Source organism: Columba livia, chromosome 10 (assembly GCF_036013475.1).
Source record: "Columba livia isolate bColLiv1 breed racing homer chromosome 10, bColLiv1.pat.W.v2, whole genome shotgun sequence".
Taxonomy (NCBI): domain Eukaryota; kingdom Metazoa; phylum Chordata; class Aves; order Columbiformes; family Columbidae; genus Columba; species Columba livia.
In genome coordinates, this window is record NC_088611.1 from 22,687,145 (window position 1) to 22,706,187 (window position 19,043).

Consider the following 19,043-nt stretch of genomic DNA (forward strand, 5'->3'; position numbering starts at 1 on the left):
CACCCCAACTGTCACCCCCATGCCATCCCCGCTCCAGCCCCACGCCTGCACCCCTGCCAGAGCCCCACGCCTGCACCCCTGCCCGCAGCCCACGCCTGCACCCCTGCCAGCGCCCCACGCCTGCACCCATGCCAGTGCCCCACACCTGCACCCCTGCCCCCAGCCCACGCCTGCACCCCTGCCCCCAGCCCACGCCTGCACCCCTGCCCCCAGCCCACGCCTGCACCCATGCCAGCGCCCCATGCCTGCACCCCTGCCCACAGCCTCGCCGCGCCCCACGCCTGGCGTTCCGGTCGCGGGGCAGGGGCAGCCCCTTGGGGTAACTTATCAGCAGCCGTTACCAACAGTACGTGTGCACGGCTCTTTACCAGCAAACCCGAAACGTTCTCATACCCGCGCCCCGCCACGGACTGCCGCCTGCGATCTCCAGATACATCCCTGACGCGCAGTGTCCAGCGGTGTGTTTGCTCTTGCCTCTAGTAGTTGTCTCTCATTATAATGTCACTCGTGGGGTGTCATCTGGTGGTGTATATTTTTGGACATATTGTAAACAGTGTGATCTCGTTCTTGGTGTTTCCCTGGTGGCCCAAACAGTCTTAAAGGTCTACACATTCCTCATGTGCAGTCAACACATTCATTAATCTCAGAGATGTGCCAAAGCTAAAAGTCACACACACGTATATGTATAAAAAAAAAGATGTGTGCACGTGCACATTTAAAATGTCAGCAAGTCCTGTACTGGACTAGCTGTAGCATTTTGAATTTGTTAGCAGAAAGGGAGAGCAATCGGGCAGTTTCGGTTTAGCCTGCAAAGATACGGTCTATGTACGATCTGCATGCTTCCGTGCATATATATCGTCTGAACTCACCACAAAATCAATGACACAAAATACGTGATGTCACAAAACTGCGTACTGATGGAAACATTCACGTCAATCTTTATACAAGTGAAATAGCTTTTTCTTTGGACTACCTGGATAAATCAGTAGAACAGGCACCCAAAGTGCCTCACCTGCCAGTGAATGGAACCGAGCGGAAAGTAGAAAAGGTAGTAAACCAGCCTAAATAGTTAAAACCAGTTCAGCGCTGTTTTAAAATGTCAACACCATACAGTCAAAGATTGGGGAATTGCCATTACTTGAAAGTCAGCTATTCATTTTTCCACCTAGGCAGCAGTCTTTTTGCTGTTTTCATTTCCACATATCACATTGTCCGTGGGTGTGCAGTGTATTTCAGGGGCTGTGGATGGCACAGCGGACACCCTTTATTTCAGCGTGGGGGCAGAAGGAATCATGCAAATAATAGTGTCATCTTACCTGAGTTCAATGACAGTGATGTCCTCCCTCACACAGGGTGCAGAGCAATAGCTTCATTGCATTAAATAAGTTGCTCAGCCCTGGAAAGGCCAGGGAAAAGGCGGCAACCCCTTGTTTCACAGCGCTGATCTGAAGAGAGAGGAATAATGAGTTTTAATGACAACGAGGACTAAGGAGCTGCCGGCGCTGGCTTTGTGCGGAAGGTGCTGGTCTGGGTGCTGAGCTCCGCTGCCGCCCGACGCGAGGCGCCTGTCGGGAGGGCTCGCTCCTGGGCTGGACGGAGACAAACCCGGCTCACTCCCACCATTGGGTCACGTTTGGGCTCCATCAGCTTGTGTCCCCCAGACCAGAACCCGGGATTTCCCACCCGTGCCATCCACATCCCACGGCCCGCAGCAACCCAGCTCTGCTGCAGGACCGGCTCTGCGTCCTCCCGCCCGCGGGGCCGAGCCCGCCCCGGGCTCACTGCTCACCGGGAAAGGCAACCGGGACCTGCCAGGGGTCATGGTAGAAAACACACATTTCACTGGGCGACTTTAGGACGTGTCACAAAATATGGGGCCGTTGTCTTCCCGGCCAGCGGGTCCTTTCAGGCCAGGAGGCTGAATACCCAAACAGGCTCCCGGTGGAGCACACAGAAATGGGTTGCCAGGTTTGGGTCAGTTCCCGGAGCAGAGGTGCGAGCAGCACCAAAGCCAGCACAGCTGGCGCTCGTTAGGCGCTCACGGCAACCCGGACGGAGGTGCCCAGGACAGAGCGAGCCACCGCAGTTTCTGTAACCTGGAATCTGACCTCCTAATCTGTTTATCTCCCCTCGCTGCTCTCTGTCCTCTCGCACAGAGAACAGCTTGTCATACAAGGGCAGGCTCCTTTAACCTACTTAATGGCACTTTTCACCTTCAGGGTCTGCTCATGCACTGGGTTTATCTTTCAATCAATGTTCTTCTTCTAAGTGATGTCTATTTAAGCCTGGCTTTAAAAAAACTGCAAAACTTACTCCTGGTTTCAATCAGAACTGTCGATCAGTCGCCTTGCTCGTTTTAGCGTTGTTGGCCATGTTTGGACTGCGCTGTGCAGCGCTCACCGGAGGGTCTGGGGCTGGTCCCGGAGCTCCTCGCACACACCAGGAGGTTTCCCATCTCACAAACGTCCCGCTGACTTTAACAAGCTATTTGCTAAGCAGTGTAACACCATCACTAGCAGGGACCACAGAGCACGGCCCACAGTAAACAGCATTTTTGTAAGCTCAGTCCTGGGACTGCAAGGAGGGAGGGCATGCTGTTCCCCACAGACCTGACACTCCTAGAGCTGTTCCCCACAGACCTGACACTCCTAGAGCTGTTCCCCACAGACCTGACACTCCTAGAGCCGTTCCCCGCAGACCTGACACTCCTAGAGCTGTTCTCTGCAGACCTGACACTCCTAGAGCTGTTCTCTGCAGACCTGACACTCCTAGAGCTGTTCCCCGCAGACCTGACACTCCTAGAGCTGTTCCCCACAGACCTGACACTCCTAGAGCTGTTCCCCGCAGACCTGACACTCCTAGAGCTGTTCCCTGCAGACCTGACACTCCTAGAGCTGTTCTCTGCAGACCTGACACTCCTAGAGCTGTTCCCCACAGACCTGACACTCCTAGAGCTGTTCTCTGCAGACCTGACACTCCTAGAGCTGTTCTCCGCAGACCTGACACTCCTAGAGCTGTTCTCCGCAGACCTGACACTCCTAGAGCTGTTCCCCGCAGACCTGACACTCCTAGAGCTGTTCCCCGCAGATCAGATCTGACACCCCCGGGCGCTCCGCCGGTCGCCCATCCCCAGCACCAGCTCTGCTGAGCAAAACGAGAGCCGCGCTCACAGAGCCCATCCTGTGCCCGCTGGCATGAGACCCACGGAGCCAGCACCACAGGATCTGGCCCCCTGGCTGTTCAGATGGAGAAGGTGGAATAAATATTAGCGGTTAAACTAGTAATTAACCTGCCACTTGAAATATCCAACAGGCCTCATGTTTTCCTCCCAGTTGATGCAAATGAGAGTTGATTGTAAACATCTCATGCCTAAATTATACCTTAGAGACTCCAAGTAACGCAGTTGGCCTTGCCTGAATTATTTCAATGAAAACAAGGCAGACAAATGAGTGTAATTGTCCCACTTCCTTCGCCCGCCAGCTCGTGCCTTGCTTGGAAACTCTTGCAGCTGGACGTCCATGCAAAGTTTTGACTGTAAACGTACCTCTTGCCTCCAGATCTGACACTATTAGCAAACCTGGTTTTCTTTGATTCTTTCTAAGGCAGAGAGAGGAGGGGATTAAAACAAATGAGAAGAGCCCCTCTGTGGCCTGTATTTCAAAGGAACATTGCACTCTAGCTCCCAGACAGTCATTAAGAAACTGGTGGCCAATACTTCTGTTACCGTGCTGGGGTCTCACACTTAATCAGCTCCAGATCAGATAGCTCTGGTCCCGCGCCGGAGCTGGGCAAGGACAGCAGGTAAAAATACATCTGTTCCCTACGCCACTTCCCTTGTTGCATGAAACTTTGCGTCTGTCTTACACAAAGGCAGCAGAGCAGCCCCTGGCTGCAGCTTTCTGTTCCACAATCAGGCAAAAAAAGCTGGTGCCCAGTTCCTCCCCAGGGGCCAGTTCTGCCCCTCGTGTGCGTGTCCTCCACCGACACACGCTGCGGAAGCACCAGGCGCAGCGACCAAAGAGTGAGCGGATTTGGGAAATACCGAGCGACCGAGAGAGCTGGTCCCAGCGCGGCTTTGGCTAGCGGTGTCTCCGCAGGGCCTGGTGAAGGAGCCAGGCTGCACCGTGAATGTTGCTCACCAGCACGCACCGCGCGGGGTGTGAGCCCTGCGGGTGCTGCCGCGGTGGCTCTGCTGGCGGGGCTGCGCGCTGGGATCCAGAACCAGCCGACGCCTCCGCGGCAGCTCCCCCAGCTCATCCTCACATCTGCTGTTTATCGGGACTGCGGCGAGGCTGCTGCGGGAGCTGCTTGTCGCAGGCCAGATTAGCGATGTGCGGGGAAGAGCTGAAGGGCTGGGCTGGCTCAGGACGGGTTTCAATAGGACGTCCATCGGCCCCGACGTTGGCAAGCGGGCACCGAGCCCCAAAGCCACCTGCAAGGTGGGCACACAGGCCCCGGCGCCGTATGGACCGGGAGAGAAGTGGCGGCACATGGGTGGACAGTTTTATGACCCCTCTGTGCTCATCGCCCCACTGGCAGGGAGCGCTTGCCTTTGCAAGGCACCTACAATGCAACTATATTGAAGAAAACTGCTCTTTCTATTTCAGGAGGGCTAATTTTGAACTTAAAGCTAAACACATGCTTCAACACCTTCCCGGTTTGAGAAAGGGAGAGAACAGGGCATTTCAGTTTTGAGGGGCACAGTGTAAGACCCTTTTCACTTAGGAAAAACAAATCTATGCCTCCTCATCTTTCCTTTTGCTGCAGACTCATTGACTAATGAATTCTTACCAGCTGTAACATTCATCTGCACACTTAAAAATCAACCTCGTAAAAGTCTACTTGTCCACAGTGAGTAATTCTTGTGACGGGTGAGTAATTTGTCTCTGGGGAGGGGCTCATGTCTGGCTCGTGCTTTTGCTGCTTGGGATAACGCGCAGTGGGACTCTGCCTGTTTTGCATGATTGTGTACTTTAAGTGTCAAGGGAACCCAGAGCCAGGGTGGGTAATTTTGGTTTTATTGTTATTAATGGCAACTGAATAAATAAATATTACAAAAAAAAAATCAAGTGATGATCTGATTCTTTGATTTTTCTCGATATTGTCCTGGTAAAGGATGCAGGACACAATATGACGGCTGGGCTGGGAATTTCCATGGCAGTTTTTCAGGTGCTTCCTAAAAATGTTTTCCATTAAGTGTCCCTGGAGGGCCAGTATTTGTGTGATTATTGGAAGGAAAAAGTCTTGATTTTTATTTCCTCCTTTGGTTTCCTTCATCTAATGGCTCCTTAAAACCCTGCAACCCACATTTTTCTTTGCGGAACACAAGAAACAGCATCCCTTGTTTTCACACTTCAGAGAAGAGACAAAAGAGACCTTTTGGCAAAATGTCAGATTGTGTGACTGATAACACCCCCAATCATTTCAGACTGTGACTCATGGCCATGTTAGACTCCAACGTGAAAACAAAACACACGTTTCATGTTGGCCAATTCACCCCCTGCTATTAAATTAGGACTAGTCATTAGCTGGGGGAGAGGGAGAAATATTTCCATCAAGAACCGGGGTGGGGGTCACGTCCGACATCCCCTCTCCCCCCTCCCCCGATCCTCCAGCACTTTCCCTCCAGAGACACGGGTGCGAAGGCACAGACAGACTGCAGTGATCCACAACCCTGCAGCCTGTGTCGAGGAGCCCACGGCAAAGCCATCGAGCAGATCCCGCGCGTCCCGCGCCGGGGCCGGAGCCTGGCGAGCAGCTCGGGTCTGACGCGGCTCGGCTGGGTTCACCCGCAGCACGGCACGGCCAAGCGGCTGTCACTCGGCAGCAGTTAATAATGTCGTTTTAAAAGGGATATTTTTCCTGCTAAATTAAATTTTCAAGACACCACCATGCATCTTCAGCCCTATCTTTTTGTCTGCTTTTTTTTTTTGGCTCTATCAGTCTTTAAACACACAAACAAGGATTACACAGACAAGCCTGCAGCATGGTGCATTTTGGCAGTGGCTTATCAATCACGGTTAATTAACTTGGTGGTCTATAAACTAGCCAATTATGCTGCAATTCTTTTTTCACCACCAGATCAGAAAGAGCTCGGTGCCCGCTTGGGACGCACCAGCCCGTCCTCAGGGCGCAGCAGCCGCAGCGCAGGGACCCCCGTGCTGCAGGGGACGTTCCCGCCACGCGGGGACACGCACGTCGCGTGGGGCTCTCCCCGCTTTTGGCCCCGTCACCCCGCTCCTCCAGCGGGGCCGGGCTCTGCTGCACGTTTGCATTCCTCTGCCTACCAGCCTGAGGCTCTCCTGGCTGCAGGACAGACGGACACCAGTCACCCTCACGCCCAGGCAGCTGCGCCGCCCATTCCTCATTTCCACAACACCGACGTACATGTGCTGCCAGGATCACTCTAAACTCAGTGCCCCAAAGCAGGGGCCAGTCTGGGCGCCGCACACCCCCCCGTGCCCAGATGAGGGTGCTGGGAGCCTTGTTGCCTAGATGACCCTCATACAAGGCTTGTACCAGGTTTCGGGGCACAGCCCTGACCGCAGCTGTGTCAGCGGGACCTGCTGTGCCACCTCACGGTGACCAGCAGCCTCAGGAAACCGCGTCACACGCTGGGAGCACTTCCTCAGAGACTGGGCCGGTTTCAGTTCCCCAGGCTGCAGAGGGACTGATGACCAGCGGTGCTGGGGCGCCTGGAGACCCACCCGGCAAGAGAAGGACGCCCCTGCAGCCGCTCGAGCGTTCACGCATCCCTCACCTGCAGTTCCCCGCCGCTCCGGGGACATGTCCAGCTCCCCCGCCGACGGCCCCGGGGCTCCGCGCTCCTCAGCCAGCCGCGTCCCCGCGGAGCCACGTTTCAGAGCCGGGTACAGGGAGTTTCCCTTGATCTCACTTGACGATGCTTCTCGGGCCTGACAGATCCAACCGGCTGATTGTGGATCCACGGACGCAGCCCAGCAGGTCACTGAGCAGCAGCAGGTGACACCCAGGACTCACAGCGGACAAGGGCACGCTCCGGGTGCAGCTCCACGTGTGGCTGTAACACCTGCAGCATTTCCTTCTGGGGGACTCCACCCCAGGCAATCAGAGCACCAAGGTCTTTTACACCACAGACGGCATCTGCTTCAGCCTGAAGTTACACCAGAGACCCTGGGTACATGGCACAGGCTGAGTTAATGGCTCCACTGAAATCACTGTCTGGGGGCAGCGTCAAGCCAAGCGATTGCAGTCCCAGCTGAGCACCAGGGAAGGTGGAAGGATGCCAGCGATGCAGAAGCAGTCAGCCTTTCTCCCCATCCTGAGCACTGGAGAGCATCAGGTCCAGGGTCCATCTAAGGGAAGAAGACAGGACCAGAGACAAGCCCACAGCACAGGTCCAAAGCCCATCTGGGAGACAGGGCTAAGGACAAGACTGCAGACAAGCTGCGCCCTCCGTCAGTGGACCCAGCCCAGGGACAAGGTGCCCACGGGACACCCAGAGAGCAGCTCCCACAGTTCTGCCTAAGCCAGACCAAGGGCCAGCCCTGGGCTTAAATGAGCTCCTGGGCCATGCCTAGGGGTGGGTGGGGGCTCCAGCTGTGGCTGCTCAGGTCGTTAAGGCCTGTCGTACCCAGCACGACAGCGAGCACAGACAGACCCTCCTGGGCCTGTCCAGAGAGTGTGATGGAGCTGGGGGGGGGCAAGAGGTCCCTTAGCAACACTCTGCAATGTGACAAGACCCCGGCCTCCCGCGCGGCGCTGGCAGCCGGGGTGCATGGCAGAGGGCACCGCGTGCCGGGCCGAGGGGCTCCGTGCGTGTCAGGTGCCCCAAGCCCTCGGAGAACGCCTGCAGAGAGATTTAGGCCTGGCTCAGACCCACTAGTTTAAGCTGCATCTAACACAGGATGCTGGTGCTCCTCCTCAAACCACGGGAGGTTCTAAAAAGTGGGGAATATCTTGTCTAGATCTCAAATACCCGTGTTGCACCAAGTGGGTGGTGGTTGCTCTCTGAAAACCCTGAAGGAAGAGGTATTTATAGGTATTGTCACTAGTGCCCCTGCTGAGGGAGAAAAGCAGCAGCAAAAATGCAGAGGAGGAAAATGAAGGATTTCAAAATAATGACCTAGGCTGATTTCGACTCCAGAGGAGATGAAGGGAACAGAGCTGGGATCCGCTCCCATCAGATGGAAGCAAATTGGACCATTTCCTGGACAGATTGGCCCCAGCTGGGAAAGATAGAATGAAGGCAAGGAAGGAAGATGGTTCCAGTAGAACAGCAGCTCGGAGATACTGGGCGTTTCCAAGAGAGCCAGATTAGATGTATTATCAAATCAACAGCATTAGACACGGCTGGCAGTATCGGAGGAGCCAAGAGACAGTGCTTGTCAAAGCTGATAGTAAATCAAGGTGGAAAAGCAACCAGGCTTCAAGTGATTGTTTCCTGCGGCTCGTGGGGCACAGGGATGTGCTGGTGGGTGGCTCAGAACCTCTGCGGTCTTTCAAGGAGACTTCAGGCAGCGGCTGGAGACTGACGTGACTGGGGGGCAGGGGGTGCCCATCACCGCACCAGAGGGATGTGGGGCTCCGGGCACCCGTTGCCCACCCTGGAGCAGGAGCACCCAGTACCTGGCCCGGGCACGTTGTGAGAGCCCTGGCGCCCGTGGTCCCCTGCGCACCCGCCCACGAGCAGCCCAGCTTCGTGCCAGTGGCCCCGAGGGCTCAAGACTCCCATCCCCAGACTTGCCACCCTGCCGGCGGTGACCCCGGGGATGTCACCGCACCTGCCTGTGCCAGGCTGGGCAGGCTGCTCTGCCGGGCTGCTTGGCAGGAGGCCCTGAGATTAATTAGTGCATCCTTAGCCAAAGCTTCAAGCATCTGTTATAAGCTTCCTTGGTGAACAACTTCAGCCCTCCTGAGATCCTCCTTTGAAAGGGCAGAGATGGATTACCTGTGTGTTGTGACAACTACCTGCACTGTCTGCAATTCTCAGGGTTTCCAGATGCTCCAGACAAAATATCAAACAGTCTGAGTGAGAGCCTAAAAGCTCAAAGCCAACAATAAAAGCAAGCAAAGGAACAGGAGCACTGATTAGTGTTGGCTTGCTTCTCCTAAGAAGGCTGTGGGTGTAGGACAGGGCGCAGGGGAGCGCAGGCACATCCTGAACCCAGGCTGGGTGTCTGAGCTGCAGGGGGAGCAGAGCAGAGCACACGGGAGCTGCTCCTGGCCACCCGCACGGATCCCGTGGAGGAACCTTCTTCAGCTCCTCCAGCTGCTGAAGGCGGCAGCGGTGGGAAAGGAAGTGAGTCAGAGCTGCAGAGAAGAAAACAGCACCTTTAAAAGCCACGGTCTGGCTTTGGGCTGCAGGGATGGCCAGGCGCAGAGGAAACAGAAAGGCGAGAAAAAAAGCGATTCCGTGCTCCCCGCAGCCCCCACTCCAAAGCCCCCCGAGTGAGACCCCGGCTGGGACCGGGTGCCACAGCTTGGGGAGCAAACCCAGCGTTTGTCCGGCGGGCAGAGAGCCCCGGGGCCGCGGGACCGTCCTGGTCCCATCTGCACCTTCAGCCTGGGTGGCTGCCCGGTGTCACTGCGGGTGGCACCAGCGCCGTGTCCCCACTCCCCCACGGGCTCCATGAGCTGTCGCAGCGCCAGGGGCCTCAGCAGGGCCACTGACTACCCAGGGGCACAGACCTCCCACCCCGTCCCGCACGCCGTCGGGGTGACGCCTCAGCAAGGGGAAACCCCAGCGCGAAACCTCCCGGTCCGGGTGGCGTGGCCGGGGGAACCTGCGCGGTCCCGGCTGCCTGCGGCTGCCCCAGACCCGCGACTGCTGGCCGCTCCTGTCCGCGGGGAGCAGCCTCCCACCAGCTGAGCCGCCCCTCACCCTGGCGAGATCCGCGGGGACAGCAGCTGCCACACACACACGCTCGAAGGGAAGACTAAAAATAGAAGGCAGCGGAGTGAGTGCCAGCTCTGCCAGGTGCCACAGCCGCAATCAAACCAGCGCGGGGTTCGAGCCAAGCCAGCCGGGAGGAGCGCGGGCGTCACCCCGCACAGCCTGGGAGCTGGCACGGCAGGTTGTGGCACCGCGCAAGGCTGCTTGGCCACCCCGGCAGGTCCCTGGGCACCCCAGCCTTGCAGGCAGTGCAGGAATCCAGAGGCAGCGAATTGAGCATAATTAAATAAAAGCCCTTTTGTAACCCAGACAGTAGCACTATCCACTCTGCTGCCATTATCACTCCTGCCAATTGCTGCGTCTGTGTGTAAAACGTGTTTAGGTTAGCCTGGCAATAGCTATTATCTCGACCTACAAACCGAGCCTTGCCGTGTTTCTGTATCAGACGTGGCAACCGGGCAAGTCCATCTTCGCCTCTCCTCATGCACTTTGTGCTCGTCAGCCGGCAGAGGAAGAGCAGATGCTCCGCGGGCACCGCGCTTGGCGGCCGCTGGCTCCAGCTCCCGCGAGCGCCCGTGGCAGCAGCGGCTGCACCGCCCGGCGTCTGGTGCATGCCAGCTCTGCCAGCAGCTGACCCGTCACACACCGCCGTCCCCAGAGCCACCGAGTTCAGCCCCAGACTCAAGCCTCTGCTCACAGGCTTTCTGGGGCACGTGCGGTGGGGCTGGGCTGTTCTCACACAGCCCCACAGAAGGACATGAGTTGTCCAGGGGCCAAATGGGACGTCCTGGCTCACTCACTTTTTGAGCCAGTGAATTCCTGTGTGGGGTCCCTGAGCAGCTCCCGCTACTGTCGGTGCGCCAGAGCAGAACAAGAGTGTCCGGGGCAGTGGAGGCCCAGGTTTCCTTTTGCTAACGGGGAGAGGGGGAAGGATTTTTAGCAGCCCAGTTAAAAGCCATTTCCCCGCTCGCAGCTGTGCCCTGTTCCCACACTGTGGGCAGCCCTGGGCCTGCTCACCGTGCCCTGCCCAGGGCCACCTGTGTCCACCCCCCATCCCTGGTAATTAACTGCACTATTAGCACTTGGCAGAAGGTGCTGGCTGTGAGCCATGCTTGGGAGGGGATGTGGCAGAAGGACAACGGCATTTTGCTAACAGGAGAGAGCATCTTCAGGCTGAACCTCTGCAGCCGTATCTCACCCCAGGGCAGCAGGCAGCTCATCGCTGCCAGCTCTGACTGCGGTGCCCGTGCCTGCACGCTCCGTGGAACACTTCCCTGGGGGACATCTCCCTGGGGACATCTCCTAGTGGGACGTCTCCCCACTGCTGCCACTCCAGCCCCAGCGCTCTGCAGCGCTGCCACTGCCCAGGTCCCTCCATCCCTCACCAGCATTGGGCAGTGGGGGATTCATCAATGTGGCTGTTGCTCCTGTGCTCTCTGTCATGTCCCCAGAGAACCTCCAAATCTCTCTTTTTCCATTAGGAGCCTACCCTGCATTTGAGAAAAGGCGCCTTTGTGTGTGACCCCTGCTCCTGGGCACACAACCCCACCAGGGCAGGGCTGAGGCCCCGGGGAGCCTCGGGTCCCGTGGTTCCCCTGTGCCGCTGGGCAAGACAGCAAGAGGACACCGTGCTGGCCAGGAGCTGCGGGAGACACCGCGCCCGGGCGCCAGGACCGCGGGCAGACACGCGCCCACCGCAGCCGGGAACCGAGCGGTGGGACCAGGCCTGTGTGTCCAGCTCTCCGGCTGCGGCGCTTGGAGCGGGAAGGCGCACGCCATGAAGTTCATGTGGACTCCAGCCCCACTGTGAGGAGAGGAGTGGGAAGCTCCAGATCAGATCGATGACTGATCTGCGCTGTAATCAGAGTCAGCCATGCTTAACGCAGCAGCTGAGCAGTCAGCCTGACCCGAGAGCTGGTTTGGGAGCCATCAGCACGCGCCATGAACAATTACGCGTTGAAATAGCCCCCTCCAGAGCTGGGGCGATGACGCTTTGCAGAGCCCCAGCCCCGGCCGCACGATCCCTTTCCGTGCCAGCAGCAGAGCTGGGCGCTGGCCGGGATGCTGTGCTGGCACATGCGGGACCGGGAGGGGAATCCCTGAGCACGGAGATGCTGTTCCTCACCTGTCACAGCGGGTACAGGAGCGGACGCAAGCAGCGACAGCCACAGTTACTCGTGGTGGCGCTGAGCACGGGGTTCCCGTGCAACGGGAGCAGCTCGGGGTCCCTGATGTGCCGCCTGTGGCCCGGTGACGGGGCCGGGGCGTTGTGTAAGGGATGATCTGCGGCCCGGGGCAACAGCGACGAGGTGTTTGTTTAACTGAGCGGGCAAGGTCTCTGTGTCACCCCTGTTTCCCCAGTGCTGCCCTGGGGGAAACAGCAACGACAAACCGAGAGGACGGTTGTGCGGCGGAAGGCGGCGGTTCCGCCCGCACGCGCAGCGAGCAGCGCAGTGCAGGCCCGGGGCTCCTCCCGCCCGTTCCCCGCCCCGCACGGCTGCGCAGCCGGGGCGCGGGGGGCCCGGGGCGGAACCGGCGAACAGCGCAGCCGCCGCGGCACCGACGGGCCCGGGGGTCCTGCCCAGGGTGTGCGGCGGCGGCCGCCAGGGGGCGCCAGAGACCGCGGGCGAGGCGCGCGGCGCGAGCGCGCAGTCCCAGCCGCCGTCGCCAGGGGGCGGCAGAGACCGGGAGGGGCGTGGCCGAGTGGGCGTGGCCGCAGCGGGGCGGGGCCGCTCAGTGCCGCTCCCCGGAGCAGCCCCGGCGGCCGGCGCTGGGAGACCCGGCGCTGCCGCCCCCGGGGGCTCCAGGAGGGTTTTGGTGGGGAAGGTCTCGCGTTGTTCAGATCAGAGTAAATCAGATTAGAACCATTAAAATGTAATTAATCCCCTGTAATTAAAAGGCTTTGGAAGAGAGCGGTTCAGCTCACCTCCCCGGTGTCCCGGGCGCGGCCTCCGCCTCCCCCCCAGCTGCGCACAGCCCGGATGCGTCCGCTCGACCCCTGCGCTGCAGACACGGGGGTCCAGACCCGCCAGCCCCGGGCTGTGCCGGACACGGGGGACGGGCGGCAGCCTCCGCCGGCCGCGGACGGGACGCACAAACACCAGCAGGCACCTGCCTTACGGTCTGTTTCCAAAGGGGGCGAAATGCTGATGTGAGCACTGCAGGAGCAGTCGATTTGCAATAAGTGGAAGATCTTTCAAAAAGAACGTTTTTGGAAGGAAAACGGAAACGGCCGAAGCTGCTGAGCAGCCTGGGCAAGTGCTGTTGCGCCCACACCACACACTGTCAGCACCGGAGGAGCAGGAGCATCAGCGCCATGGTATTTCCTTGAAGGTGTTTTCCTCCAGGGAGGGCCCCACCTGTGAGACTCCTGCGGCTGTTCCTGCTGCTGCGGCTGTTCCTGCTGCTGCGGCTGTTCCTGCTGCTGCGGCTGTTCCTGCTCCTCTGCCTGAGACCCAGCGCAGCAGCCCGTTCGTTCCCACTGTGCCCAGGTGCTGCGTGGCTGATCACAGGATGCGCTTTGATGGTCAGACCTATGGAGAACTTGCTCAAATTTCAAGCTTTTAGGGCCCAGCACAGTTTTAATACACCCCTCTTTTCTTTCCTGACCCACCCGTGCCCCCAGCCCCATGGAAACATCCAAATTAGGCCAGTGTTAATAGCTGAGGTCTTTATTTAAAGTTTTTTTATATACAGTAAAAGTGTCGCAGATAAAACTGCGACAATCAGACAAGACAAATGTAAATCTCTCTCAACAATTAGCAGCTCAAGATCTATAAACTACAGTGTTACGTTCACAAGTGTCATTTCTTACTTTTCAACCCGTGCAAGTGAGTTTTTCTGTTTATTTTTACACTTTTCAACCACACTTACAGCTAAGTCAACGGCCTACTACTATACCACCTGGCACACACGACACAGACACACAGGGTTTTAACTCTTTAGCCACATTCAGAATTCACTTTAAAAACTGGCAGAAATACCCAATCTCGAACCCCTTTGTAGCTTGGCTTCTTTTGTTACAATGCTGCTTTTTCATTTAAAAAATGCATATTTTCAAAGCTGAGAGACAGTGCTTTTCTGTCCCAGTGCAACACGTACAGAACCCCACATTTAATCTGACCAGACCCTAAGAGTCCACGGATTGGCATAAACCACTGAAGTAACTGCTGTGAGCATGTCGAGTATCATCAAACTGAACTAATGAGGCTGAGAGGAAAGAGAACTTCTGAAATCTCAAATGGGTTTGGGTGTTTCGCATCAAGATTTTCGTTCTTTACACTGAGAAAGCGAATTGGGAAAACAGATGAACTTCATTTGAACCACAGAGTTTCAATGAAGAGCTGCTGCTTTCTGAACTAACACAGTCCATTATATTCTTCCCTTTCCATATACCAAATTGATATGTGCTAATCATATCTAAGCAATTTCAGAGTCGTTTGAGCTCTGACTGGGAAACGTCGTGCAACTCAGAGCTGGTCACGACCAGCCCGGCAGCCGCGGGGATCCTGCGGGTCACCAGAACAACCACCGCCCGGGAGGAAAGGAGCTTTGCAGCTAGAGTCACCTTTCCACCCACATCATCATTAAGCTGCCAGAGATCACCACAGACCTTCCAAGAGAAGAGGGAGGAAACCCCAGACCGTTCAGCTAATGCAAAAGGCAAAGCACACAGTTGTGTTGGGATATGAGGCAGCATCACAGATGGCATTACCGCAGACGACTTTCTGGAATGGAAGAAACTGTCGAAAGAGACAGACAGACAGACACTGTCCAGAACCTTCACCACACAGCCTCGAGGTGATCGTTCTACAGAGCCTGTGCCTCCCGGCACATGAGTGAATGGTGTTTACTGAGGACAACACAGAGCTGAGACACTGAATGAAATCGGGACATAAAGACGAGGGACGCACGTCCTTCCAGCACTACAGACAGCGGCACCGAGCGCCCAGACCACCGGCTTTCAACTCCTTCCTGCTTCCACCACACTAAACCTACCATGGGCAGCTCCACTGCGATCAAAGCGCAGAACAGCAGAGCATGAGGGTTGTTTTTCAGAAATAAAGGCACCCAAGCTGTTCAGTTATGAGCCAAATCAGTTCTTACTGTTATTCACACCTTTGTTTCCGACAAAACACATGTAATGGGAAGGCGATGGTTACCCCTGTGACTTGGATCAGCCAGAGAAGGGTGGTGAACAGAACAGGGCTTTGCTGGAGCCAGGAGCGCGGTCTGGGGAGGGAAGGTCTACACAGCCTCTGCTGTCCAGCTCTGGAAAGCAGAATCATTCTTGGCTCAAGTCAGTTGCTACTGGCAATCTGTGTTTTAAGCAGAACGGCAGATCAGTGCACGCGTGACGGGATGAGCTGGATCCCGGGGGGGTCCCTGAGGCTCCTGCTCCATGGGAAGCCAGGCGGACTGGAGGCGGAGGGACAGCTGAGCGCTCACCTGCGCTGGCCCCCAGACAGCCCGGGGCGCTGACCCAGCCCGAGGGAACGCAGCAACCCGAACCTGCATCCCAGGGCTCACATGGGTGTATTTGGTGTACACGTTCCACATACATCCATGTCTGATTCCAGCTGGTTTACGTCACCTGGGCAACAATTGGCTCCCAGAGGGAACTTAAGCCTGGAAGGAAGGAAAACATAAGATGTAACTAAACACCATCACTGGTTTTGAAAGAGAATCCCGGAGTGGTTTTGGATTTCATGGGGAAGGAAGCTGAATCTTGGCGCTGTTGTGGTGAGCGGGACACCAGGTACAGGACACAGGTACTGCCTGCACCAGCGGGTCCCCAGCAGGAGCCTGGGGCTGGGACCCAGTTCCACCCGACGCCAAAGGGACCCGCGACGAGTGCACCCGTGCGGGAGGAGGGTCCCGAAGCCAGGGACGAGGATGTTCCCAAAGCTGGGACGAGGAGTGTCCCAAAGCCGGGGACGAGGAGGCTCCCATGGCACAGACGCGGTGCACAGAGACCTCGGAACAGACACACAGATGATCTTGCTGGAGCTCGACAGGAGGAAAACTTTGGTTTCAATTTGTAGGGATTTATTTAAAAATTAAATCAGAGATATTTCTGAGACAAGAATTCGTTTAAGTGAACTGTTGATTCGGAATTTCTTTCCTTGAAAGAACCTGCCTTGGCTGGGAAGGAATGAAGAGAAATTTCTTATTCTTATCCTGAGGCCAGGAGTGAGAGATGACATGGAAATGAGAGATATAAACACACTCTCCTTCACATCTGGAAACAGAAAAAAACCCTGCACGACAAAAAGGTGTGGAGAAGACAGATGTTCTTCTCGACGCTGCATCTGTACGCCCGGGGCACAGACGATGGCAGACGAATGGCGCTGCGCTGCAGACAGGCTGGACCGGGAAACCTCTGCCCTCCTCAAACTGCTTCGGGACAAGACAGCTCACAATTATTCACGCGTTTCTTCATTTAAAAAATCACTTCTTTATTTAAAAGGAAAAAAAAAAAGCAATGACCCTCCCAACTCCCTCCAAAAAAAATACCCCAATAATAATAATAATTATAATAAAAAATCCTATTAGAAACAATAAGGAAGCACTGAGAGTTTGAGTATTACACTCTTCAAGTATGCTGTTTGGATTTTTCTTTAATCTGTGAATATACATATATTAAAAAAACCTTAAAAGTGCGACCAAGGGCTTCTGCTTAAAGGTAAGTATGTCAAGGACTACTTCAAAATACTGTAGCACGACCGTGCAGTTGCTGCGTGCGCAAGAGGCTTCCACTGCCCACGCCGGCAGAACCGGCGGCCTGGAAACGTTACCGCGAGCCAGGGCAGCGGGACCGGTGACGCTGCCGCGGGGCTGGGACAGAGACCCACACGCTGTCGTCCTCCTCGTGTCGAGGACAGAAACCACTCTGAGCGCACACGTTTGGACACGGAATGTGAGCAGACTTCACAGTACGGGTTTAGTGTTACAGGTTTGCTGTGGTACCATCGTTCGAGGCTGTGCACCAGATTTAGCTTTGCCCGTCTTACGCTAATCACGTTCTCCTCCTCCTGACAGGTTTGGTACAGTAGTTCGAGCCACAATTTAAACTGCCCATTGGTATGCTCCAAATTTCTGTATTTTATTTCTTTTGTACACTTTAAAGAATCTTAAGATTTGCATTCAAAGAGAACCATGCTACATAAAAATTATCCAGGATTCTCGCCAAAAAGAGTTCTTGAATAAAATCTAAAAAATACTATTGCAATGCATCTCGCAGAGAAAAAACGTTATTCTAAATGTAAACAAATTCACTCGGACACTTAAAACTTCAGCAGAGGAGCTGCTGACTAATCTTTGCCACGCTTGCTCACCGAGGGCGCCAGGAGGAGGGCGCCGCAGCCCATTCCCGCTGCCATCATCTGGGGGGAGACAAGAACCGTTCCAAGTAGCCGGAGATGGCGTCCCAGTGCTTCCACAAAAAGGCAATGAAAACCACGATAAATAAAGTGCTGAACGTCCTATTGCGAGTCTTCATGAGGGGCACGACGCAGTTGGCCACGGTGGAGACGAAGACGAGGAGCACGGCCATGACGGCCAGGAGGATGTTGATGAGCTTCCCCAGCAGGTTCCGGGCCGTGGCGTTCTCCAGCCCCTCCAGCTGCACCACCTGCTGCTGCTGCTGCTGCAGCTCCATCTTGGAGATGCGCGTCTGGCAGGCTTCCAGGGCCTCCTGTCGCGAGAGCACAGCGCTGGGCGGCCGGCACGCCTGCCCGCCAGGGACAGCATGGGGACAGCATGGGGACAGCCCGGGGACAGGCATGGGGACAGCATGGGGACAGCATGGGGACAGGCATGGGGACAGGCATGGGGACAGCCAGGGAGACAGCCCAGGGACAGGCATGGGGACAGCATGGGGACAGCATGGGGACAGGCATGGGGAACCGGCATGGGGACAGCCAGGGGGACAGCCCAGGGACAGGCATGGGGACAGCATGGGGACAGGCATGGGGACAGCCAGGGGGACAGCCCAGGGACAGGCATGGGGACAGCATGGGGACAGGCATGGGGACAGCCAGGGGGACAGCCCAGGGACAGGCATGGGGACAGCATGGGGACAGGCATGGGGACAGGCATGGGGACAGGCTGTGGACAGCCCGGGCTGCCCCTCGGCTGGGCCGGAGGGGCCGTGCTCCTCGCACCCCAGCAGCCCCGCGGCCCCAGCGCGGGTGCGGGCGCACAGATGGAGCCATCGCCAGGACAGGGCGAGGAGCCCCGCGGGCTGCAGGCTCGGGGACGGCCTGAGGGACACACAGTGCTGTCCCCAGCCTGCACAGCTGTGGAATGGCACCAGCACCACCCCGGGAGAAACCGTGAGGGCTGCAGGAAGGAGACGGCCAGGAGAAGGGTAAGGAGAGGGAGGTCTATGGAACTGCCTCTAGGAAGAGGCAAAGCAAAAGTACGTGGGAGGAGATGACTACCCTGTACAAACACCTCTAAAGCACCACTGACCCAGGGGTGAATGTTCTCAGGCCTTTTCACCACGCTGAACCTCCAGCCGACCAGCCCACCAGCAGCACACCCCCGGCCACACACACGGAGGGTTTTTAAGGTAATTAATGCAATGGGACACTTCTGCTCTTGGAGGTACAAAGTTACAGTCTCCATTAATCCTCCTCAGAGATGCTTTTCTCAGCCCTAAAGGCCTGAGACCTGGAGGCCAACTTGGGGTAACACCCAGAGATCACTGCGCTCCTGCCTACAGACTGAGCTCTGTCTGTCCCTCCGCAGCGTCCCACCGCGCTCCTAACTAGTTCTGTATGCAAGAAAACCTTTGCTTTTTCCATGGCAATGCTGAGGAATCGTCTGTCCCAATTTGCAAGTTTACACTGAAAGTGCTGAATCATAAAGATTCAAAAAAGCTATTAAGAAATCCCCATTTCAATTTAAGTTTTCAACCTAACTTCTGCCTGCTGTGTGAAATTACAGAGGAGAACAAAACCCGAATATTGTAACACTGCCCCAAGGGAGAGCCTCCTGTTTACTGTGTCAGAGGCCACGGCCCCCTGTGCACAGACACTGATTTATTTTAACTAACTTAAAGGTCATTGTCTCCTGTTACATTTCTCTGCCATTGCATCATATCTGGGGAGGTCAATGAAACACGAGGGCTCCTCTTCAGTCAGGGCCCCTCGCAGTCCGGGTG

The 19,043-nt window shown here is 56.4% G+C and overlaps 1 protein-coding gene and 1 long non-coding RNA gene across 14 annotated transcripts in view; both read right to left on the reverse strand.

The window, feature by feature from the left end:
* Window positions 1–249: 249 nt before the first annotated feature.
* Window positions 250–13,427, reverse strand: LOC110363653 (uncharacterized). Its single transcript, XR_010474956.1, has 3 exons — window positions 6,761–13,427; window positions 1,317–1,445; window positions 250–519 (listed from the first exon to the last, which is right to left on the reverse strand). It is a non-coding gene; the product is annotated as an uncharacterized LOC110363653 (long non-coding RNA).
* A 102-nt stretch (window positions 13,428–13,529) lies between these two features.
* TMCC1 (transmembrane and coiled-coil domain family 1) overlaps window positions 13,530–19,043 on the reverse strand; it is a 72,973-nt gene continuing 67,459 nt past the window's right edge. For 10 of the 13 annotated variants that reach the window (XM_065074774.1, XM_065074773.1, XM_065074767.1 and 7 more), the window contains one exon: window positions 13,530–17,570. In XM_065074774.1, coding sequence (XP_064930846.1) covers window positions 17,256–17,570 — 315 coding nt within the window. In that variant the 3' untranslated portion in view covers window positions 13,530–17,255. The remainder of the gene's footprint in view (window positions 17,571–19,043) is intronic. The other 3 variants (XM_065074765.1, XM_065074771.1, XM_065074764.1) reach the window with 2 other exon arrangements.